The sequence below is a fragment of the Stylophora pistillata genome, chromosome 1 (genome assembly GCF_964205215.1).
Source record: "Stylophora pistillata chromosome 1, jaStyPist1.2, whole genome shotgun sequence".
NCBI classification, from domain to species: domain Eukaryota; kingdom Metazoa; phylum Cnidaria; class Anthozoa; order Scleractinia; family Pocilloporidae; genus Stylophora; species Stylophora pistillata.
Window position 1 is genome coordinate 14563508 of NC_142519.1, and position 18877 is coordinate 14582384.

The window sequence follows — 18877 nt, forward strand, 5'->3', positions numbered from 1 at the left end:
AGTAGCGCTGACTCGAATAACAAGACAATGTCTTAGCTGAACAGATCTAGAAGCATCCGATCATGGACAAGTACTAGGTCTGGGTCAACTTTTGCTTCGAGGTGATTTCCATAAAACGCGCGCGTAAGGTCGGCATGAAATTCCTGGCATTCATGTTCTTGTTGATATGAGAATCAGTACTTCTTAGCGAATTTAAAAGAAAATTTATCGGCCACTAAAAAACAGCTGCTGTTGACGCTTCTTGCTAGCTTTACGAGGCTTTGACACTAAACAAGTATTCAGCAAACTGATCAATCCAAAAGGTATGTTTTAGCGACTGAATGCAAATTTGTTTCAGTAGGAGACCATCTTCAGGCATTTTCAAACCCTGTTTGCTTGCATTATCGGTTTTTTAGCTGTAAGAGTTACATTCTTTTATGACAACAGTTCTCTAGGCATTTGTACCGGATATTTGGAACTATCTAGTCGCAGTTGCGTGAAACCGTTTGTCGTTTTTGATGGATTTCAGTCTGGCCCTTCCCGTAAAGATCGCTGAACAAGAGGAAAGTAAAAGGTTAGAATAGAGAGACTAGAAGGCCGAAAGTATCGCGTAAGCTCATAATTTTGGACTAGATTTTGGTCCAAAATTTTAAAACTGGAGGCCGCTTACCTGAAAGCAGCTGAGGAGTTACAATTCTACGAGCAGCTGAGGTGTTACAATTTTGCGCTTCGACTCTGCATTAATAATACATTATTAATACAGACCAAAGAGGGAAATATCTTAAATGTAAAATAAAGAAAGACCAACTTTGGTCTAGCTACTAATGATTGTAGGTAACTCGTCGATAGCAGATGATTCGAAAATAGCAAACAAAATTTGGCAGTGTCAACGGCAACTAATAGCGATGAATTAAATACATTATCTAGTACATGTGCTTAAATGAAACTGATTGAAATAGGAAACTTATTAAAGTGCCCCTGAGACGAAAATTGACCATTTTATTTTGGCCTAAATTGTTTACACAATGTTGAATTGGGTCAAGTTGAGACCCTTTTTGCTATTAAAAACTCAAAACAAACCTTCGATGACCAATTTTTACCGCTTCAAAGTCGTCCAAAATTCGTCCGCCATTGCTGAAAACATGTTCCAGCCAAGCCCGCAAAAACGTCATCATGACGTCAAAGGCTCAACAAACGTATCCTTTGCTTTGTCACAACTCTCTTTGTTCGCTGCACAGAGAATCACACATATTACTTTTTTGAGAACTGTTTCGTTACCAGTTGGGAAATGCCGACTGTTTCAGACGATGAATTGTCCTAGAAATCATCTGAAGCTTCTGTGGACAGTTTTGCGCCGACAAACGATGAATTTTTGATATGCGAATAAAGATAAACACAGAACGGCACGGACTCCCCATGTGGCTTTTGTGGTCGCATCGCTTTATCGCCTTCGAACTGTATTTTTGCTTGTCGAAAGCGAATTTCCTTTTTTGTAAGAAATGATCGGGTGTGATTAGTAAAAATGGTTTTCGGCAATGACTAATTGTGTATCCGAAGGCGGATATTGGGAGTTTGTGAAAGCCATTTCTAGCCATCGCAAAGTGTTTTCCCCGATGCATTTCGGCAATGATCTCATTAACCCTTTCCTGCATGTTTTTTATTATCGGTGCTTTGAGAGGTTTGAAGTGAACTCTGTTGTTAAGTGGCCTCTTTTGTTTTTTCTGTCTTATTGACTATTGTTGTGTTGCTTCGGTGAGGTTTAAAGCAGAGTTTGCTTCAACACTTTTAGAGCCGTGACCTGGTTGCGTTACAATGTATTTTTTGGCTTAGATGCAGTCTGCTAGTAGCGTTATCAGGACAATTTTCCTATTAGCTCTGAAGGGCGATAGAAGACTGAACCGGTGACATTCAGTTTGATATGAAACAGAAGTGCTTCTTTGTTTTGTCCGTGAAAGGTGTAACGGAGACGCATTCGTCTTGCGAATAAATCACGCCAAAGTTGGCCTGATTTTAAATTCGTTTGTCGCGGGCGTTGGGATGAATTTGAGACCCTTTGATAGCACGCTGACTTGGCTGTCAGATGGTTGATAGTTTGACAGGTTTTTAAAGAAATTTTCATTTTCTCGGTTTTTTTGGCTGCAATCCTACATTTTAAAGTACTAGTGTTTTTACGCTCTGTGTCTTAAGCTGTTTGTTCTGCTTTCGCTGATATTAAAGCCAGCTTTTTTTTGGAAGCAGAGCACACAATTATATTTTTCATCTCTTTTGTATAAAAGTGAGCTCTTTGAGGTCAGAAATCTCGTTCCTCAATTCGGCTATTTTATCATTCTTATTTACAGTGTTCACCGAGTACTTTCCTTTGTGTAAGGTATTCTGCCAGAGAGTTGTTAAAGGTGGATATTGATCAGCTCATATGTAAAGGTAACAAAATCCGTGGGGGTTCGTAGACTTCGCTTTCCGGCGTCGAGATTGCACTGAGAATTGTTGTTCTTGTCCCTTCTCTTCTTGAACGGTAGGCACTGAACCCGACAGGATTCTTCGCCTAGATCCTTCAAAGTACACAGGTCTCTCGAAACAGTCCTCCGAGAAGTGTTCGGAGTAGATCACAAATATTTCTGTAGGATTGAAGTTTACTCGGCGAGGTTGCACAAATCGTATCCGTTATTCCCGCTCTGATCTATTTGCAAGGCTCCCATGCAGAGAAATACCTGCAGCATGGTCTGCACGATTACTTCAGCTTTGAGTTACGCATCGATTTCCAGTCATTTTTGTTTAGTTTTTGTAAGAATAGAGTAAAGCACTCTGTTATGTTTGCTTGACATTTTGCCATGTGAGATTTTCGCGTTGAGCCTTTGACGTCACTTCCTCTGAGTCCTCGCGAGCAACTTCCAATACATGATCAAATAAACCGCCACGCGAAATCGTGAATTTAACGGCCCGAAAAAAGATATTTCTGGTGCTCGGTCTAAACTGAAATTTGGCAGAGTAGGTGAAGGAGACACACTGAGCACGAAAATGGAAAAAAATGATGTACGAAAATTTTGATCTCAGGGGCACTTTAATAACCAACGTAACGGATAAATAATAGACCGGAACAAACATAACAGGAAAGTACACAAACTACTCGTTTCGAAACTGAGAGACCAATGCTGACGCTTCTTCTCTTAACTATTCTCCGGGTAGTATAGCATTACTAGAAGAGCTACTGGCACAAGAAAACAAACTCCTTTGAGTTGATTTTTGACTATGCTTCTTTTTTTTTTTGGGGGGGGGGGGGGGAGGGAACGTGGGCTGTCTTAACTGGGTTATTCCCAGTAATGCCAAAATGCCGCGTTCTTTTGCTCACTGCTCCTTCTGTAAATTTGGGGCTTAACAATTTTAGATCAATCTGTCACAGTATTTTTGGCTCCGATACTGTAAGCTATGTTACCTTCTTCCCGCGAGCAAACAGTCACAGCACCAAACTAAGTATAGCAAAACACCGTCAACTTCAAACGCAGTTTTCGGAGCTATTTCAGAAATAACTAGAGATGCACTACAGTACAATTCACTTAAGGACTCGTAATATCCATAGGGAATAATTAGATGCACTTTTCAGTCAGGTGGAAGCAAGGAATAGTAAAATAACATGAGAGAACGAGGTGCGATTTACAGGGATTTGCACCCCCAGAAAAAGGTCCTCTCATTCTTATTCAAAAATTCACGATTATAAACTTTTTATCAAAATTAGTAGCTTCAGGTTATTGAGGAAGGGTTTATGTTACAGTTGTCAGTTTTTTAGTCCGCATAGCTTGGTATTAAGGAAAAATTGGACTCGAACTTTTCTCTTCGAAACGCTTAACTAAATGGTGACACCGCCGTGTTGGAAGTGTGTGAAAATAATGGACTGTGGTCGTAGGCCGCGCACCACCTGAAAAAAATTTAATTGAATCCAGCGTCTGAGTTTCTCTGATCTTTCTATTGAACAGCTGAGTTATAGCGTATGATTTTCGATTTAAGATTTTAAAAAGCTATGAAGAGGTCGGGAGAAGCCATTTATAGACTTGCCCAAAACCATCGTCTTGCATAAGCCTTCAAAATATGCCTTTTATAGGATGGGTTCGCGTCGTTTACAAGCCGCGGATTATTTTCCCGTTATAAAGGGCCCTAATGATGTAAGTGGCTTGGTTTCTACGAGCTAGGTTTGCATCAATAGACCTCCACCAAACATTGCATAACAACCATAAACGACCGACCGTAAATCGAAGCGAAAAACAATAAAAAGAATGATAGGCAAAAATACGCTCTTACCGATTATCCCCTCTGTAGGTCGTGAAAAAGGGCCAACGCTTTATCATTTCAGCTGATGAAACCAACTTATCCTATAATACTCCTCACCGATACAGCACCACAGTTTCTTTAGAAACCTACCCTCTTAGACAGTTATAGTTGGTCGAAATCACCGAACCTTTAAAACTGCTATTTGCATTCATCATTTATGTCGTCTCCTAAAAAGTTATGTAGGTTGACTGCTATCAACCTATTACTAAGTGCTTTGCAAGTAGTATGTTCCTGCGTTCGACTTGGTAATTAGCAGGAAAATATGCTCTCATCGGTATCCTATGTTTGTTTAGGCATGTGCGCTGGCTATTGGGCGGTCGTCTCGGTCTTGCGTTTCCAGCGTTGGGGTTATTTTTGTTTGTTTTTAATTTTTCATTGTGCGTGTGCTCTTTCTACTTTTATTTTGAGGATGTTTTCAGTTGTACGATGTGTTCGGATTCTCAGGCTGCTGTTCCCCAGGGATCTGGTGCTTTACTCTACCTTGCAAGTTCTCTCTTGGGATGTTTGCAATGGCTGGTAGAGCACTCAGTACTTCTTCCAATTATATCTCTTCTTACAACAGATGGAAGTCTTAGGCCCGAAAACATGGCTTGACAGCTTTACCTGCATCATAGTTTCACTTTTCCCATTTATTTGCGTCATTTATTGACTAAGGCGAAGACAGCATCTCCCCAGGAGCCAGCCGGTCATGGTGGTGGCAAGCCGTTTCCTACTGAACATCCGTTGGTTAAGAGTATCCTTTCCGTTGCGCAACGTTTGCTGGCCCATCACACATCCAAGAAGGAGCCTATTACGGCCTTTCAGTCACAATAGTTAGTTGCCTGTAAGGCGGACTCGATGGCCTCTTTGTATAACTTATTCATTCATTTATTCAAGTAAAACTGATCAGTATAGGAATGGAGCTTGGATTTTTGTAGGGGAAACCAACTTGTTCGGTTGCTATGATGGACTGTTATTTAGAGAGAGCTGGCCTTTCCTGCGATAACCCTTTGTTTTACCAGCTGGCCAAAACTTATGTAGTTATAAGCCTAGGGCTAAAGGTTTAAGATATCCGCGGTTAAGAGAATTAGTGCTAGAGGCTTTTAAAGATATTGTACCGGATATTTTTGCCATTGGTACATATTGTATTAGGAGTGGCGGAGCTACTGCTGCTACAAGTTTTGGCGTGCCAGACGGTTTTTTTTTTTTGGCCGCTGAGCCCGTGAATTGGCTAAGGACGGGTATGTTCAAGATTCTTTATCTTCACGTGTCGATGCCTAAGGCTTTAGGTACTTAATTTTCTCGTGCGTACCTCTTTCTAATTTATTTTAGTATCTATCTTTCTCTTGTTCTTGCCCTGGGGACCGTTGTACATTGCGTACGGCTGGCCTGGGGTTTTCCTCTTCGGTGCAAGTGGACGTACGGGGAGGTTTTTGACCCAGCTGTTGTTCCACGACCCCTTGTCAGTTACCTTTTGATTTAGATATTTGAAGCTGAATGTTACATCGATTATATATATATATATATATATATTGTGAGAGGAAAAAAGGACGTAACTACATTTCCCGACAAGCCTGTTTCGTGAATCGCTTCACTCTTCAGGTTTCACCCTGAAGAGTGAAGCGATTCACGAAACAGGCTTGTCGGGAAATGTAGTTACGTCCTTTTTTCCTCTCACAATATTTATTCTGCTCTGCTTCAACGTATTGAGCACTGTTCCACGCGAAAATCGACTTGCAGACTTCCTATATATATATATATATATATATATATATATATATATACGCCTCCCGGTCAGCTCAATGGATAGAGCGCTGGACTGTCGTGCGGGAGGTCGACTGTTTAAGCCCCGGCCGGACCAACACTTAAGGTCTTAAAATAATTGAGAAGAATATGCTACATTTCTATAACATCAAGAAATGGTTAGATACTCTAGTCTTCTCGGATAGGGACGAATAAAGGGAGGTCCCGTCTCCTGCAGGGTTAGAGGTAGGAGACGTTAGTTTCCCAATCACGAGATTACTGTGTGATGGATGTCCTCTCCTGGGGTGGGATGGGTGGGATTTAATGAGTGGACTACTCGCATGGATCGCATATGTTCCGTTCTAGTCCTACCCTACTGCGGTAATGCAGTGAAAATGGTGAGAAACTGAATATATACATACATATATGCATTTTGTTTTACTTAGAAATGACTTCTCTATAAATCGTCACCTATCTTGTTGTCTTTTCGAGAACAAAACGAACGCTTGGCTTGAAGCGAGCCACACCCAAGGTGTGAGTGTTCTTTTGTTGGGTGAAACTGAGATTTGGAGGAGAGCAATTGTTATCCACAATGAGAACTTTATCGACGTTCGAAAAGTAAGCATTTTTTATTTTCAGAGTAGAGTGCATTGATATCAACCGAGCGCAACTGGGCAATTCTATTGGAAATAACTATGTGTAAGAACTTCATGTATTATTTCTGTTTTCATTGAGATCAGTTATCATTGCTACTATAACATCCCTGTTTTCAAATTTTAATGGATTTTGTTAAGTTATCCCTACGTGCTGCACATATCTTCCACAAGTGTGTACGTTATTAAAATTGCAATTAAATTTAGACACCTCCACAAACAATGGGTGTGTAAAAATCATTTAAATGTTTGAACTTAAAGAAGCGGCGTCATTAGTCGACCAAATATTGAAGCAAAAATACACGAAAAACCTTACTCTGATGTGCACTGGTCAAAAACAGTAGATTTACCTTTTTGTGTTTTCGTTTGTTTGTTTGTTTTTTTTGTTTGTTTTTACACGGTCGTAGTTAAGATTATAACGAGCATGACCGTAAAGCATCCCATGGCGATACCGACGATATTCAGCCACTTGGCGATTTGTGAATTCCTCCAAGCGCCGTCATAATCCATTGCTGCATATGAACTGTCCACCTGAGAATTCAGCAGTCAGTAATCAGTAAGAGTATTAGCCAAACAAAGTTTAGATAGCGTAATAAAGTGCTCACTTCCAATTCTTGTTGGTAATAAACTGTTGTGCAGCTATCCAACAAAAATGTCATGTCAAAGAAAATAATCTAGGGATTTGATATAGAATTGCGCCAATTGAAAATAATCGGAATTTACCCAGGATTTATACGGCTAACTAAGCAATCATTCTTTGCGAAATGATTTTGGAGATTATCTTTCATATATTATTTTGCCAGCTGAAATGAATGGCTTATACTTCGAGATTTCTTATGGAAATAGCAGCTACAGGACTCTAACTATTGTACATCGTTCAATTAAACTGTATAATGAAATCATGAGAAGCTATTCACGGCAGGACGATTAGAATTAGAGATGTCCTAACAATCAAAGAGTGAACGCAATGAAAGCTACTTGTTTCAGGATATTTTATTATGAAAGAAATTCTTACCATGATGGAGAAAACAATAGCAGCTATTCCAAGAATCGGGAAGCAGCAAAAGCATGTGAATAAGGAGAGGCCTAACCAGTTTGGAGGAGGAAGAGCCATTGGCATGATGATCGTCGGAGCCTTTGAAAGAGAACGAAAGAGAATATCAATAAATCCTTCAAATGAAAAGACAGCTCGTTCTTCGCGTCTAGAAATGGAAATGTGTATTTTCCTGTTCAATACATTCTTCTATTTACAGATATTCCTTTTTGATATTCCGTTTTGCTCCCGCGCAAGAGAAAGAGTGCGTGGAGCTGACTTAGAAACTTCGTAACTTTTGGACATGTCAGCGACGAAGTCGCAAAAAGCGGTAGAAGACAGCCAAAACAGAGAAAAATTTTTTCAAGAAATTGGGCACACTGTGTAACAAACACAGTTGGTTTTCTTTCCCGGCTCTCGAAATAAACAGTTCTCATTAATCATTAAAGCGAAATATTTTGCTATGCAGTAAATCCTTTACTGACAAAGCTTGTTTGGTCAAGATCCTTGTTTTTTTCTTTGTTTTTTTTTTTTTTGCGTTTTCATGAACCTCGACTTCGTCTCGGTCCATAAAAATGCAAAAAAGAACTCGGCCAATATCCAGCCATCTTGACCTCACGCTTGGTCGATAACGCATATATATTTGGGCTCCTTGACAGAGTAAAAGGTTCTAGATAAAAAAAAAAACTCTTTGCGTTCCGAAACATCCATGTTGCCTTAAAATCTGAATACTCGGAAACACTAAACGTGAGTTCCACGTTCTAACCTTTACGCATTTCTGACTGATTAAATTTAGTTCTGGTAGTTTGGCTCTGTTGCTAATCAGAAGCTAATCAGGGAGATCCGCCAGGGTTTGAGCCTTTTCAAGTTGGCTTATTTGGAGTCCTATCTGTCTTCTTTATCTTTAGCTCTTTAAACCCTTATTGGTTTATCTTTGTCAGTTTCCAAATCTAATGGTTTCCTTCAACTTGAAGGTAAATTTTTTTGTGGCGCAAAACATTAATGATATGGCATTTGCTCGATAGATAGATATATAGTTTGCGTGTAAAAACCCCATTTCCTCTAAAGACATACGTATTCATTCCAAACTGGTCGAGGAGGATCTGGAGTTCATGATTTCACCATAAGGAATTTTAATTATAAAAAGTCAGTGAGGAACTTACAGGTGCTTGCATGTTGACCACAGTGGTACTTTGTTGGACATGTTGAGTGGGTTGGGGAGGATAACCTGGCTGCTGCGTTTGTGGGTAGCCATACTGAGGAGAATACCCAGGCTGAGGATGCTGCCCGGACTGTGCTGGGTAACCAGGCTGTGCTTGGAAACCAGGCTGGGCTGGGTAGCCGGGCTGTGCCGGGTAACCAGGCTGTGTTGGGTTAGCAGGCTGTCCTGGGTAACCTGACAATGCAGAGACACCAAGTTGCGGTTGGTTGGGTGGTTGAGCTGTGACAGGAGCCTGTGGTGTGTAGGGTGGAGGATTCTCTGAAAATAGCATGTTTTAAAAATATACTAAAAAGTTACGATTGAATTTGAACATCACAATGCCTGCTAAGTAGAACGTATCCGTTAATAGTGCTCAGAGCCGCATTGAATTTGCAAAAATTTTTACATTGACTGTTACCCCCGCCACAGATACTGCTGGTTCGTTAGTGAATTTTAAAGAGTTTTATGATAACCTTTTCCTGCCTCGAAAATTTTGTTTTGAATATGATCAGCAAAGTTGAGATATCCGTTTGACACCACATTTCACCATCAATTGACACAGGTTTAAAGTGCTGATCGATCATGGTAGTGGCGACATGCATGATTTCATATCCGCCTCCTTGATACTGTTGCCATCAGTTTGACGAGTCGCTGAAGTTGCTTGTTCTACGAGCAATAATTGAGTCTATGTGTGAGTCTCACCTGGGGTTATTTGTTCCCTGCTTTCCATGTTCCTTTTATTCTGAAGAGGAAAAGTATACATGCTTTGAGTAAACAGGACCGAACAGTCAGGCATATCAATGATAAGCAGCCCTATTTTCTTGGGCTGTCTATGCCATTACTTTCGACGATTTCAGGCCTTCATTTTCAAGTCTCCGCAATTTGTCGATAGGTGTTTGAGGGGGACTGTTCGTCGTAAGGAAGAATAATTTGAATGAGGCTCAATGAACAACTCGAACGGCAAAAACTTGCCGTGAGAAAAAGATGCCGGTTAACAACTGTTGAAGTGATTGAGATTTATGAGACGTGACCGATCAGATTCCTAAGTAGTGTACTGATCGACTCTTAAAAAGCCTCTGGAATATTTCAACAACATAAAGGGCAGTAAATGTTTTTAGGCTCAGCTAAAAGCTATAAAAACGTAAGAAAACCATGAATTTAATGTTGCATTGGTTTTATATTTGAGAGAGTGTATTTCATGATGACTTGTAAAGCAAGTATAATTAATCGTTCCTACGAGCTAAATCTGCGTTCAATCGCCAAACCCGGCATCATCGCATCATGCTGGTCAAATGAGAGCTCTCAGCCTCAGTAGCTATATTTTGTTTTTTTCAGATTATTTTGAATAAGTGTTTAAAGCTAAAAAGTCCTTAGTAAGACGAAAAATGCTGTAAAATGACGTGTACGACATTACGTGTTACTATATTGGCTGCAGAAGACCACATTACTAATATTTTTCAGATGGGCATTTCGCATTTCGAACAGTTTTTTAGCGTCCTACACAAGCCAGAATCGTTATCCTCGACTAGGGAGAACTAGTCTAAGCGAGTGCGTTACTTACCGAAAGAAATGTTAAGGAACTGGCAATCTGCTACATTACGGGCCTTTGCTTGTATTGCTCATCTTGATCATGATCATCATGATATTTGTAAACAACCGAGTGAAACAGTGTCGAAGGTGGTCGAGCGAACGAGGATCACGAACTGAGAAGCAATAGGTTTTCGTCCCTCCAGAAAAATTGAAACCCGAAAAATACACCTGGCTCTGAAGGACCGATCGCGAAAGAATCAAGGAATTTTTTTAAATTGTTTCGGTACTGACTTTATTTTTAGCGCGTAGTGAGACGATTGTACCTGCCGTTTACCACTGTGTGTGAAACATCTAATAATTATGTTTGGGAATCAGACTGAAAGCTTATCATAATTTTTACACACATTTGGCTCTACGGTTGCGCTTGATATTTGTTCTTATATTGATCTTAATATCGCTCAAAAGCAATCGGAAATCAACTGAAAGCTCCGTCCGGCACATGGCTAGGAGTGCTACTTCTCAATTTGCAAATATCTCGGACGCCGTCTAAGCAGAGAGGCACGAGATACACAAGCTTAAATTATGAACCTCGTACATAAACTTGTAAAATTTGTCAGAGTGACCAGTACAACCTTTAAAGGAGATAAAGATATGTTTCTCAGTGGAAGCTTTGTAGGGGGAGAAATCAATACCAGGACTCTTGAACAAAACAGTCATCATATTTTGCGTTTCGTTATGATTTAAGCTCCAAAATTTCAACCTTTGTATGGATTCATTATAGATCAAATCTACACAAGGGTTTCTAGGATTCAAGGATTCACGTTTCTTGCGATAAGATCCGAAAGCGAATTATTTAAAAAATAGGGAGTCTTCCTGTTTGAAATGTGTCACACCGACAGACTTTTCAATGATCAAGGAAAGTTTTAGTGCCACCTCTGCTACTGAGTTGACCCAAAATCTTGGAGAATTTCTCAAACATGAGCATTTGTGAAAACTTCTAACATAGTCCTCGGCGAGTTATATTGATTTCAGATGGACTATTCATATAAACTTCCAATAGAATATATTTCAAATAGACTTTTCAGCGATTCTTCGCTTATCATTGAATTTAGTTTGAATAGTCTTCCGGAAAGTGAAAGAAACGATGCGACGAGGAATCTACTTTTCACTGTTGTGGTCATAAGATGTCCATGTGATCTTGAATTAAGAATTCGGTCAATAGTTGCATAGATGAGTTCGTTCAATGGACAGTTATAGGCACTAAGTCCGTAATTCATGAGCAACACTATTCGAAAATAAACTAGTAATCATGATTTCCGCTTCAAATGGTCTTCGCCTAAATAGTCGACAAAAATCGACACGCTTTAGCATTTTGCTAGGACGTACGAAATCTGGTTTAGAGAACAAAACTTACCGGTTTGTTGAAGGAAGTGAAATATCTGGCTAAGAATACTGAATTCTTTCAGAACCCGCGGGATCCAGATGAGACAGTATCAACGAACTTCTTCGACGAACCGTCTGAAGGAGAATGCAACTGAATCAATTAAAAATGGCCGCACCAGACAAACTTGAATAAGAAAATACAACTGCTTAACAGGTCAGCAGTCAACAACGTTGCCTCCCACCGGTGTGTGGGAGAACAAAACAATGCAATTAAAAGTCAAGTGAATATATTCTCAACTGTTGAACTTAGCCTGAGTAAGATGTTTACACTTATGTACTGCCTAATTGTAATGATATGACCTTAGCCAAGCGTAACATGGGTATTGTAGTATCTGAAATTAGTGCAGCCATGACCGTCATAGCCGGGGGATTTGGCTTTGATTTCAAAGCATCAAAGGACAATGAAGGAAGAGGACAGCTGCTGTAGCGCTTTTGTATCGCTAATAAGCTATTCAAAACAGTTCGACGCACACTATGTTTCACTAAAACTCTAACAGATCCGCCTTTGGTGAACGCATCGGGACTGTTGCCAAATGCGTATTTTTGATTTGCGATTACCGTCATAGGTTGTTTTGTAATAGCGTTAACATTTTAGCGCTTCAATACCACAAAAATGTAAATGTATTTGGTGGACTGAAAGATATGGAGATAACGTTAGGAGAACGAACTGCTACCTCGAGGGCCATGAAAACTAGCTCTAGAAAATGTAAACCATAATCTACCAGAGATTTTTCATAGAAAAACAGTTGAAACAATTAAGATAAAAAATCGATGTCTGCTTGCTGGAAATTTTATGCAGTAATAAACCAACACTATGCGTTAAAGACACCGGCGACGCTTTTAATCCTAAGACCATGATAATGAAATGACTCAACCAACCACATTACCTTTAATTATAACAAGAGATTATAATCTATTGACTATGAATATTAGCTCCCTTTAATTGCGGAAGGACAGAAAATTAAAACACAAGCTTAGGTTGCCTTCTTTGTTGTATCAGTTTAGCTTCTATAATTCTACGCTAAGTCTTTGTTAATCCTTGAGGTAAATAGTGATTCTTCTTTTTCGCATAATTATTTCTCGGCAACTTTAATATTGTTTAAAGCTAAATCCTTAAATATCTATTTTATCAATATCTTTGAATGGACAGCAGCCCATAAGAACTATAACAACACTTAATTTTGGTTTTATCCACTGAGTTGATAATGTAAACTAAGTTTATAATGTAAATTGGCCACCTTGCAGAGTTTCAAAACTGGCGTTTCGAGCGTCAGCCCTTCGTCAGGGCGAAATGACATTTCTCTTTACGGTGGCCAATTTAAATTATCAACTCAGTTGATCATAACCAAAATTACCTTCAGGAATTAGATAAGAAAACTAAGTAATTTGTAATTTTATATCATCATTTATATTTAGGCTTATATTATTTTTAAACTCTGTATTTTATATTCATAAATTTTTCCTCGGTATATTAGCATCTCTATTGCTAGAGGCCTAACGAGCCTCATTTTCATCCGAGTTTAAATAAAGTAGTCTTGTTTTTTTTACCGACGCAGCACCGCTGTTTCTTTAGAAACTTATCATCTTTATAACAACGTTTACTTTGCCTGAAGATGGAAACTAACAAGAGCACTGAGTATAGTTTAAAATGTTCGCAGAACCATCGGTAAATATTTGTGCGTTTACAAGTAAATGTAGGTAGGACAAGGCACTTCAAAATTATCCGAGCAAGAACTGATTGCGTGAATGACTAAGCAATATTCAGAATAAGTGGACAAGTTCCATTGGAGATGAAAACGTTTTGCATAGACATCTATATTCCGTGAATATTTGAACGTGCTCATCTTAAAATGGTAAGTCTAGAACTCCACATTTCAGAGGGATGTTTTTTTTCCTTCCCAGCATGCGTAAATGACTTGAGTTCTGAGAGTGACATGCCGTCGCCTCTAGTCATGTGTAATATGGTTGCCTGGGTTCAGACAGTCGTCTTCTAAAGGACCATGTTGTCGTTGGTAGGGAATGACGATTGAAAACCAGGGCGGAAGTCAGTTTTATAGCCACTCTAGTATGTTGATGTCTTGTGCCCAGGTTGTCGAAACATAACATAACATAACATAACATTTATTCAGGAAGCTAGAACGCAAATGTAAAAAGTACATCCTGAAAAGGGAAAATCGTAAGGTTAGCCCTGTATAAAAACAATTTCCCTGACTAAAAACATACAAAAGATAAAATTTAATGGCTACAGATTCAACAAATATTCAATAAATATTCCAAAAAAATTTTAAGTCTACTCTTAAAAACAGACAATGATTCGGCGTGGACAATGTATCCTGGCAAGCTATTCCATTTCCCCACAATGCGAGTGAAGAAACAATATTTGTAACAATTACAAACCGCTCTTTTCAGGTAAAGTTTATAGTCGTGGTTAGCTCTTATACGCTTATTGGCAAACGCAAAGAAATCTGGGAAAGAGAGGTGATCAATACCAAAAACTATCTTATAACATTGAACCAGAGATAGAAATTCTCTCCGCTTTTCTAGTGTTTGCCATTTTAGTAAGCTAAAACGGTGTTCTCAGTTCATTTCGCCTCGTTTCTGCCTTAAAGCTAGTCGCGAAGCTCTTCGTTGAACCGTTTCTAGAGCCGTAATATCCTTAATCAAATACGGACTCCAAACAGGAGCCGCATACTCCAGTATGGGCCTGACCAGTGACTTATGGAGCTTCGAAAACACGTACTGGCTGTTGGTTCCGATGGACCGCTTTATGATACCTAGTACCATATTTCCCTTGTTTACCGTTGCAGATACATGCAAGCCCCAGGACAGGTCAGAAGAGATGGTTACTCCAAGGTCCTTAGTGTTCTCTACCGAACTAAGTTGCCCCCCCCCCCCCCCCCCCAGCGAGTAAATTGGTTTAGTTTTATCCTTTCTATGTATAATACACACGACCTCGCATTTATCCGGATTGAAGTGCATTTGCCATTTATTTGCCAATATACTCAATCGATCTAAGTCACTCTGCAGGGCAGGAATATCAACATCTGGCGAACTGATTGTTCGGTAAATTTTAGTATCATCTGCATAAATCTTAACAGTAGATGTCAAATCTGTTGAGATGTCATTTATGTAGATGATAAACAAAATAGAGCCAAGAATTGTTCCTTGGGGCACCCCGGACTTCACTGACGTCCAATCCGAACACTTTCCTCTAATAACAACGAAACGCTTATCATTGCCGCGGAAAACACAGTTACAGGTCTACCCTTGCCCGACCGAATCACACCAGACTGTCGTGCTATTTCAAAGGGACTTAAAAAAACTTTGTTGTGGATAACGTATTGGGATGTTTCAGTTCCTTTCAACTTCCTTCAGCCTTGACACAAGCAATACAAGCATCCACGTTTCCGCACGACTTTTTTTTAACAAAGAGATCGACATGTATTTTACGACACGCGAACAGCCACTACAAAACCATGCAAGACCCAAAGTACCTCATTCCTTTCCTATATTCCTGTTTTTGTCGGTCGGTCGGTCATCAGTTCGGTCTGAGAAAGCAATCATTTGCAAAAAGCTCGCACAGATTATGGCGTCTCAATCAACAGGTACAGTGTGCGGCAGTCTTAAACTTTTATGACGTTCTTCTTGATTATAATTCATAAACCTCATAAGCCTGTTCAATGTTGAAAATTGACATGATTTTGTAATTCAATCAATTTTACATGCAATCTGAATTCAACTGGGAATGACAATAGAACTCTCTTTCCAATATATTACATACGTACCTAGTTTCAGTAAATCAAATCAAATCGACTGATCAATTTATTATGTGAGCGTACATAAAAGGAAACGTCGGAGTTTATCCCTATCGAGAACACTCCCTACATAAAATATAAAATATATAAACTACAATGTCAAATTTAAGAATCATCAAGAAATGGGTAAAAAAAATTACGAAATTTTGAGCAACTTTATCAAGTTTCCTCACAATTTCAAGCTTAAGCACACCTAAAAGTCTGCTTTGGTGAGTTTGGCAGAGGTGACTAAGGAGGGGAGGGTACTTCTGACCAATCAGGAGTCCACAGTCCACCTCCCTCACCGCTTCCTTAAGGTGGCACAAACTCGATCGGCAATTTTCTGTTTTTAATTTTTATGAAAAGAAGGGTTTTTTAATCTTTTATAGTAAATGAACTGTTTGATTAAGGTTTGAGTTCTTTTCTTGCAGAAAGGCAAACGGTACTCTCCCAAACAATATGGATGAAACTGGACTAGATTCTCCAAGTCAGTGCAAATTCAAATAGGAATAGAACTCATTCTTCAGCCTGAGAAATAAGTCAATTATTTCTGCAATCTTCTTCACTTTGCCTTTTGGCATAATTGCTTTGTTCTTCTCTTTCCAGGTAACTATTTTCATGCTCATTCTGCAATGATAGGTACATTTTTTATCTACAAGGGTAAAGATATTCATTCGATATTTTCGTTTCCGAAGAGAACCGGCCAGTAAGTTCGTCAAGAAAAGATTTTAACTTGGGTTCGGCAAGTCAGTTTGGGCAGTCAGGGCGACAAACAGAAATCTCAATAACGCCCCTTTTTATCCTCGTGGTTCCTACAGTCTCTCCCCCTTCATCCCCTAAGATTGAGTGCAAAAGAAGCGGGGAACAAGGCTGATACTAAGAGACCTGGGGACGAAATTGAGAGGAATAGAGACCTGGGGGGGGGGGGGGGGTGAAAATTTCTCTGATGGATAACTCCCTATAAACTGAATTCCAACTTAAAGAAAACTTTATCATGACCCCTGGTTATGTTTCTTGAAGTCATTTTTCAGGTTAATGACTCATAGAGGAGAGGGGATCACCAGAAAACGCTGAGGGACTCAAACATCGCAAAATGGTTAAATTTGCTTTCAGTTATCGTTGGTTTACCCCTGTACGACTCTCTTATGATATATATCATTCTCAAACAATGGAAGGCGAGGAGACTGATTATAATAAGATGTTGTATTAGCTATCCGCTCTTACTTTTGTGATCAAATCTGTCTTCCGTATTTTCAACTGAAATTTTCATTCCGTCCTTAATTCAAACTCGACGAAGAGTTTTTACTTATTTTTCTGTGATTTGAAATATCCGGCTATCAGCAATGTTCTCCACCCTGCACGATATCGATTATCAGCACTCTTGGATTTAATCGATGCGACACTCTTCACTTTAGTTTTCGTTATAATGTAGAATCGACCGAACGACTTATGGCCAAAAGCGATTAGAGCCTTGAAGAAATCTTACGCTCACGGTCCGATTGATTGACAAAAGTGACGAGAACCATGTAAATACCATGAGTATCACACATCGGTATCATACTAGTCGTTATTATCTAATGTGGAAATGGTAATTAACATCTATAGATGTATATGTAGCAAAGGATGAAGACAAAAATCAAATTATCTAAAGCTGAATTGGCTAAGATCCAACAAACAAAGAAAAGAGGTATTAATCATTTCCGTGGAAAATATAAGAAATGATGTTTTCACTTTGCAGCATATTTCCTATTAACGATATCTGGAAGGCAAAGGTTCAAACCTAGGCGAAGTAAGAATATTTCTCTTCTTGGAAAACAAATTTCCGTGCTTTTGCTTTAATTTCCCATTTTCCATTGAAACAGTCGCGGTGAAGCGGCCGCTGGCCATCGCAACTGTTGTACCGCTATACCCAAGACTGCTTGCGCGAGAAGACAAGAATTGTAACGTTGTGTTTACGTCGTAAAATTAAAATTCTTGTTTTATTTGGTCTTACCACTCTGACCAGAAGAAAAGGTGGTACATGTATCTTTATCTGAAAGGAATCATTAAAGATGAAAATAACATGTTAATTTCTTATAAGTTTCTCCCTTTAGCCTGTTAACTGTTGTTGACATCGCTATGCGCAAAGATAATGTAATACTGAGCTACGTAAGATCACTGTGGATGATGATGTTCATTTTTCATAGTTTAATTCCTTTACTTTTCCAAGAAAATAGGTAACTAATTTCCATAACAACCGAGGAACGAACTCCATGAACAACAGACTCACGAGTGAGATCATCACGTGAGCGCTATGCTCCCTCCCTGTTCGTTAGCAACGTCCAAAGGAAATCAGGATAGGGCCAGGCATAAGTCTTGTGAGAGCCAATTTTTTTTCAAAGATTTTGTTTTTTGAACAATCGCTTAAGTACTTTTCCCTGTGAGGGTCAGTTTGTCCCAAGAACAATAGCGAATTGTAATCTTTGTTAGGTAGTTGAGAAGGCAAACAGTAGGCATATTTAGAAAACACACATCATGGTTTGAAGGTATTTTAAAAGACAGTTATATTAGAAACGTTCCGTCAAAATCCCAAACATAGTTGCTTAAACGGTGCATTTTCTGAAACGCTCTTCAAACCAAGATAAAAATTGAAAGCTTCGGCTATGAAGTGTGGACGGAGCGAAATTAGGAAAACAGAGGTTTTTGAAAACACTGACGTAACTACTCTTGGCATTTTTTTGTGGAGTGATTATAAAGGCATTTTAGGGGTTTCTGTGCCAACTTGCTTTAGGACGCAGTCAAGCGTTTCTACGACCAGTGATTATATCATTTACATTGTAAACCCTGTATTGTGTCAACGCAAGTTCAGTCGCTATCAATGCTTATTTTTTTCTAACATTTCAGACTGATATATCAAACGATGGCCGTTCGATTAAAAGGTTCTTCCTTTTCCATAAATTGTTGAATAAACGATTTACTCTCTTAGTCATCTTGGATTAACAAAACTGCAATGGTTAAAAGATTTAATGAAATTGACTGAAGCACGGAATAACTATCATGAGCTTTGCATTAGAATGTCAAGAAATGAATTTTATTTATTATTTGAAATATGAGAAATATTGTCTCAGCTGATTCTTGGAAATTCTAGCGAAAGCTTCACCATTCCCGAGAATAGAAGCAAATATGCCAGCGGAGTATGCTGTTAAACCTACTGGAAAAAACA

The 18877-nt window shown here is 39.1% G+C and overlaps 1 protein-coding gene and 1 pseudogene across 2 annotated transcripts; one reads left to right on the forward strand and one right to left on the reverse strand.

The window, feature by feature from the left end:
* Window positions 1-4128: 4128 nt before the first annotated feature.
* Window positions 4129-5726, forward strand: LOC148741343 (uncharacterized; annotated as a pseudogene).
* Window positions 5727-6783: 1057 nt separating this feature from the next.
* Window positions 6784-12012, reverse strand: LOC111324321 (uncharacterized). Of its 2 annotated transcripts, none has more exons than XM_022927857.2 (5): window positions 11853-12012; window positions 9611-9650; window positions 8871-9187; window positions 7690-7809; window positions 6784-7205 (listed from the first exon to the last, which is right to left on the reverse strand). In XM_022927857.2, exons 2-5 carry the CDS (start codon window positions 9636-9638, stop codon window positions 7068-7070), a joined length of 603 nt encoding a protein of 200 aa, XP_022783592.1. In that variant the 5' UTR covers window positions 9639-9650; window positions 11853-12012; the 3' UTR covers window positions 6784-7067. The 2 variants fall into 2 exon arrangements, with proteins under 2 accessions (XP_022783592.1, XP_088595593.1); XM_088739467.1 differs by lacking the exon at window positions 11853-12012 and adding an exon at window positions 10470-10489.
* Between the last annotated feature and the right edge of the window lie 6865 nt (window positions 12013-18877).

Bases quoted from the DNA above. Each gene is read 5' to 3' on its own strand.
- LOC111324321 (XM_022927857.2), bottom strand. From the start codon at position 9,638: ATGGAAAGCAGGGAACAAATAACCCCAG. The intron at 9,188-9,610 runs GTGAGACTCACA...TGCTATTTTCAG, and splicing joins CAGGGAACAAATAACCCCAG to AGAATCCTCCACCCTACACA. The intron at 7,206-7,689 runs GTAAGAATTTCT...CTGAATTCTCAG, and splicing joins CTATTGTTTTCTCCATCATG to GTGGACAGTTCATATGCAGC.